The sequence below is a fragment of the Triticum aestivum genome, chromosome 5A (assembly GCF_018294505.1).
Source record: "Triticum aestivum cultivar Chinese Spring chromosome 5A, IWGSC CS RefSeq v2.1, whole genome shotgun sequence".
NCBI classification, from domain to species: domain Eukaryota; kingdom Viridiplantae; phylum Streptophyta; class Magnoliopsida; order Poales; family Poaceae; genus Triticum; species Triticum aestivum.
The window spans coordinates 677440496-677445876 of record NC_057806.1 but is presented as its reverse complement, the minus strand read 5'-3'; the positions used below and the strand labels follow the sequence as shown (position 1 = coordinate 677445876).

The 5381-nt window shown below is 49.1% G+C and overlaps 2 protein-coding genes across 2 annotated transcripts; one reads left to right on the top strand and one right to left on the bottom strand.

Moving 5' to 3' along the window:
* Nucleotides 1-496: 496 nt before the first annotated feature.
* LOC123108365 (aspartyl protease family protein At5g10770) lies at nt 497-2758 on the bottom strand. The gene is made up of 2 exons (XM_044530170.1): nt 2475-2758; nt 497-2045 (listed from the first exon to the last, which is right to left on the bottom strand). Exons 1-2 carry the CDS (start codon nt 2557-2559, stop codon nt 814-816), a joined length of 1317 nt encoding a protein of 438 aa, XP_044386105.1. The 5' UTR covers nt 2560-2758; the 3' UTR covers nt 497-813.
* Nucleotides 2759-2873: 115 nt separating this feature from the next.
* LOC123108364 (heat shock 70 kDa protein BIP2) lies at nt 2874-4778 on the top strand. Its single transcript, XM_044530169.1, has 4 exons — nt 2874-3076; nt 3166-3469; nt 3564-4030; nt 4116-4778. The coding sequence occupies exons 1-4, from the start codon at nt 3019-3021 to the stop codon at nt 4643-4645; spliced, it is 1359 nt and encodes a 452-aa protein (XP_044386104.1). The 5' UTR covers nt 2874-3018; the 3' UTR covers nt 4646-4778.
* The last annotated feature ends 603 nt before the right edge of the window (nt 4779-5381 follow it).

Genomic DNA, 5381 nt, shown 5'->3' with positions numbered 1-5381 from the left:
CTAGCTTCTAGGGTTTAGCCTCTCCGATCTCGTGGTAGATCAACTCTTGTACTACTCATATTATCAAGAATAATCAAGCAGGACATAGGGTTTTACCTCCATCAAGAAGGCCCGAACCTGGGTAAACATCGTGTCCCTTGCCTCCTATTACCATCCGTCTTAGACGCACATTTCGGAACCCCCTACCCGAGATCCGCTGGTTTGACATCGACAGAGGGTGTTAGAATTAGAGATAAATATCAATTGTAATCTCAACAAACTCCTTATTCTCTATCTCTCCCGTAGCTATCCCCTTTTCTAGCGATCTCATGTAACGACTGAATCCTAGTGATCGGTCCAAGCTTGTAAGCCACGGCAGAGGTTGTTTCTGCCTCATATATATATAAACCAACGCGGATCCCCATCGAAGAGTAGGAACGCTTCCCATTTAACAAGACGGATACGAGGGTTCCATCTGTAGATCCTCTAGCGTAGAACAATAGTATGAGACTCGAAAGAAAATCAACACCGAAAGGGTTTATAATCTTTCTATTCTTTAATAGCCAAGTAGTGCACAAGCTGGACATGCATTGTTACAATTATTGGGAATCTAGTACTGAAACAAGAACACACGAAGCTCCTGAACGAGCGAGCAGAACCGCAGGAGCAGCCGCAAACTCTTCATGCCCGGCGCCAGTCATTGGTGTCCTAGAGGACATGTCCTGCGCCGTTGAGGATGTGCCAATCCTTTGCCTGCCAATACACAATATTAACATTTTAATTGAGCATTTAATAAGAACAACTGACCGGTCACACTCGCATTACACTGACTGATCAGCAGTCTCCATCCCGAAAAGCAAACCGCCCCCCTTGAAAATCAAAGGTGACGCCGATCGATCGTGTGACCGAGTTCCCCACCAGCTGCAAACCTGCTTTCCCCATGCCAGCATCTCTCATGAAATACGTGCATAGTCCATGACTGCTTCTAAAATGAAATGAGCTCTCGGGTGCCAATGTAAGTGTAGCACCCATGTCGAACGAAAGTTGTACCACAGGCAAAGCGGACCAATTGCGGAACACTGTGAATAAGTCCTCCTCATAGCACATATGATTTGGTCCCAGAACAAGGGTGCGCTTATATCCCAAAGTTCCCAAAGCCTTGGAGATTACCGTCTCAAGTTGGCTGAAGGTATCAGACCGCAGCACCGTCCATTTTGCCCCAGTGTCAACCATCATTTCTGAGGGGTCTGTGATCAGCGTGATCCCATTGACCACCACCTTATCCAGCGTCAGTGCAAACACTGGCCGTTGATGAGCCACGAACAAGGGGGTGTAAGAAGTAGAATTGTCACGGTTGTAATCCCCGATGGACAAATATCCAGTCTTCTTTCTGTCACTCGGAAAACAGTAGCTGAATGCCCGATAGTTAACCACCCGTACTACCTGTGAGAAGAAAGAAGACGGCGCGGCACCGAACCCGAATATGCCGGCCTCGCCCTGATCATACTCGATGTCCAAGCTGCAGCCGAAGATGAAGCTGGGAATACTGTATCCCTTGCCATCACGCCCAATGGAGATTGTGTCTGCCACCAGCTTGCCGACTGAATAATAGGATCCTTTCCCGTATGAGGCACTGTAAAGGCAGCTATCCTCTTTCTCCATGCATGCTTTGAACGGCAGACGCAGCCGCGACTGAAGTGCTCGGCAGGCTTTCGCCGAGCACCCAATACGCCTGAAACTCTTGGACTTCTTGGGATCGAATATCTGGCCAGCACCCTCTTGATCGTTGCACCAGAGGGTGCAAGGTCTACACTGAACAAAGCAGAATGGAGATCCAGTGTCAACTGCCACGAGGTTCCAGACCGGTGGCGTGCCCAGCTGGACGGGCATTAGAAAGGCAAAGTTGTTTATGCTGTCATTCCGTATCAAGTCAATGGGTAGGTCTGTATCATCAGTTTCACTGATGCTTTCAGTTGACATCGGACGACCACGATGTTGTTGGACGCACGGGTGGTCGGTGTGAAACAAGGGGAACTCAAGTGCACCTTCTGAGTTGACAACATGATCTACAGTCATTGTAAGAACAATGTAAGTGCCTGTTTGCGAATTTCAGTTTTGCAAAAAAGTAAAAATAGTTTTGAGAAAAGCAAGTAACTTGTGCTCTGCAGACTGCAGGCATAAGAAAAATGTAAGCCTAACATTGGGAGATACGACATACGATACTGGCTAGCGAGGTTGAAGATGAGCGACACTGACTGAGCTACATATGGTGAGCTACCAAGAAAAGTGATGATATATAGCATCGATTTGTACACAATAGTCCATCCCAAATTAAGTCAGACGGCTCCATTAGTTGCACTTGCCGACGTCTATGGGAAATTGATGTTTTTTAATGGAAAAATCAGAATAAATTCAAGCCTAGTTTAATAATGTGCACCAAAAAGATAAAGAGGCAGCCGCAAGTAAAGAAGAAGATAAAGAGGCAAATCACTTACCGAAGGTGGATGAGGGGCAGCTGGTAAATGATGGCATCCCTGCTGGTGCAAAGATCAAGAGAAGCAACAGTATGGCAAAATCCATTGCACCTGGAATGGGATTGTGATTTCTGACTGAGGATTAAGAACTGGAGCGCAGCCGGCCGGCCGGTGTTCAAACAGTCGTAGAATCCAGTGGCCGGCCTTGTTCCGTGATTCAGCTGGACATGAGTAGGTGGAAATGAAGTTAGTGACCGATCGATGCTGGCAGGTGAAGCATGCATGTGTCAACCGTTTTTTTTAAACAAGCTGCATGCATGTGTCAACTGTGACTTTGAAGTTTGAGCATGACTTCAACATGACTTTTTCGCCTCCTGCAAAAGAAAAGAAAAAAAAACATGACTTCATGGACGAGACGTATACAGATTGGTCAATATTACTCGGATAATATGTTGGAGTCGGGCGCGGCCTGATCGATACTGATGTACAACCGTCGGCTAGCAGAAAGCCAGCACTCGGATAACTCGGATCGCCAAAACACGCCGATCGAGAAACAGAAGCTCCAATGGCGGCGACTCGTCCGCTCCTCTACCTCGGCGTTCTGCTCCTGTTCCTGGCCATGGGTCTGCTTTCTTCTCCCTCTCCGATATAGATCGATCTCCTGTTGCCTAATTCTCGATAATTTGATTGATTTTCTCGGCATGACATCCAGCGGCATCGGGAGCGGCGGCGTTCGGCCTCCCGCGAGGCGTGTCGCCTGCGTACTGCGCCAACGAGTTCCTGCAGTACCACGGGATCTCGCAGAACGAAAAGGCGGCCATCCACCTCGGCAACACCAAGTCCTGCATCGCCGGCTACGGAGGCCGACTGGATCCCTACACCGCGTACCAGCTCTGCATCCCCTCCTGGGTTGCCTTCACAGACAACGGTACCCTCGTCGGAGAGGCCGCCATGAACCACGCCGCCGTCAGCCCCGGGACAGCCGTTTCCGGCTTCAAGCGACTCCTCGGCATCAGGCAAGTAACTTGCTTAGTACTAACTCTCTTCTAGTTTGCACAACTGATCGAGTGGATGGATTATTTGATTCCGCAAATTCAATTGTTCACATAGGATGTACAACGAGATGGTGAAGAGAGAAGCAGAGTTAGTGCCGTACCAATTCACCGAACAGCTGGGAAGATGCGGCATCCAGATGGAGACCGAGGATGGCCACGTGATGAATTTCCTTCCCGAGCGTGTGGCCGGCATCCTCATGGCCGAGCTTAAGAAGATGGCGGAGGCGCGCCTGGGCCGCGAGATCGAGAGCGCCCTTGTCACCGTCCCCGGGCACTTCAATGGTGCCCAACGGAGTTCGGTCAGGAGAGAAGCTGCGCGCTTGCACGGTGGCTTCGGTGTCGCCAAGGTCGTCGACGAGCAGGTCGCGGCAGCCGCGGCATATCGCCTTCACGAGAAGAGGGGCGACGGCAAGGTCATCCTCGTCTTCCATCTCGGCGGCCGCACGAGCCACGCTACAAAGTTCAGATTCAAGGATGGCACGGGTCATCTCCTCGAGGAACGCCATGATGCCTACCTCGGCGGTACGTACGTGAGCTGAGCATACACAGCTGCAGATTTTGCTAAGGCAGGAGGCTAAACTCGATCTGGTTCACTTCTTCCATGCAGGCGACGACTTCACTGACAGGATTGTGGACCATTTCGTGGAGTTGATCAGGGAGAGGCGTCACCGTGATATCCGTGGGGACGAGGGCGCTCTCAAGAAGCTGAGAGCAGCCTGCGAGAGGGTCAAGAAGTTACTGAGCGACCGAGATGGCGTTCTGATGAACATCGGACCGGTTCTCGGCGAAGGCGCAGATATCTACGAGGAGCTCACGCGGGCCAAGTTCGAGGAGCTGAACCGTGACCTCATCGAGAGAGCACTGGAAATAGAGGACACGGTAGTGATGGGAGGTGCTCCCACTTCCCAAACGCAGAGCCGCAAGGACGCCATCGACGAGGTCATTCTCGTCGGTGGCAGTGTGAGGATCCCCATGGTTGGGCAGCTCCTCGAGGATTACTTCAATGGTAGAGGGCTAATCAGGGACGAAGACGCCGTAATCCGGGGCGCTGCTCTTCTGTCACGTCCCGAGTCTGCTAGATACGTGGATGAATGCTACAAGGGAGGAGTCTCGGGGCCTGTCTGGTTGGCAAAATAAACACACAAATAGGGTGTGAAGGCATATGCAGTGCAGATACATAGGGTTTTTGTAACCTTGGCAATTTGATTTACACGAAACATGAGTCCCAGTTGTCAGTGCTATCAGTTTATACATATACGGTACTGGTTGATAAGGCGGTCTTCTCTTATGTGTTCCATGTTATTTAGAGAGAAAAACAAACATAGTACGGTTTTAGAAAAGAAGGTGGAAGCTTTCACCTTCTGCATCGGTTGCGATGGTTGCGACGCACACATCCATATGTTACAATAAAATAAATTGCGCATTGTTACAAAAAATTATCTTCTAGTGTTATTTCTAGTAATTAATGTTTGCATGATTCTAACATATCAGACGATTAAAATTAAATTGAAAACATGTGAATATAGGAAGACATCTAATGCAATGGAGACGAATGCTATATTTTTTTTATTAAAAAAACATCTTTTTTGTTTCTTTCTTCCGACTCATTGCCAACAGTCTTTCTTCGGAATTCTACTGAATGGGTCGATCCTCCCCTCCGTTTGTTTTAGCAACTTATATCCTAAGGTCTCTTCGCGAAGAACTCTCCGTCAACAACAGAGCAACTAACCTGCCTGCAGTGGCGGGGCAGTTTTTTTTAAAATAAGACCTGGCTGATTATCCCTACCCTCGGTAGCTTACGAGTTTACATCCATCCCTAGTCGGGTACAGTTTTCTTTATTTTTATCTCTCGTAGCCGTTACCCAAATTCGCG

Bases quoted from the DNA above. Each gene is read 5' to 3' on its own strand.
- LOC123108365 (XM_044530170.1), bottom strand. From the start codon at position 2,559: ATGGATTTTGCCATACTGTTGCTTCTCTTGATCTTTGCACCAGCAGGG. The intron at 2,046-2,474 runs GTAAGTGATTTG...CAATGACTGTAG, and splicing joins CTGCCCCTCATCCACCTTCG to ATCATGTTGTCAACTCAGAA.
- LOC123108364 (XM_044530169.1), top strand. From the start codon at position 3,019: ATGGCGGCGACTCGTCCGCTCCTCTACCTCGGCGTTCTGCTCCTGTTC. The intron at 3,077-3,165 runs GTCTGCTTTCTT...CATGACATCCAG, and splicing joins GCTCCTGTTCCTGGCCATGG to CGGCATCGGGAGCGGCGGCG. The intron at 4,031-4,115 runs GTACGTACGTGA...TCTTCCATGCAG, and splicing joins CCATGATGCCTACCTCGGCG to GCGACGACTTCACTGACAGG.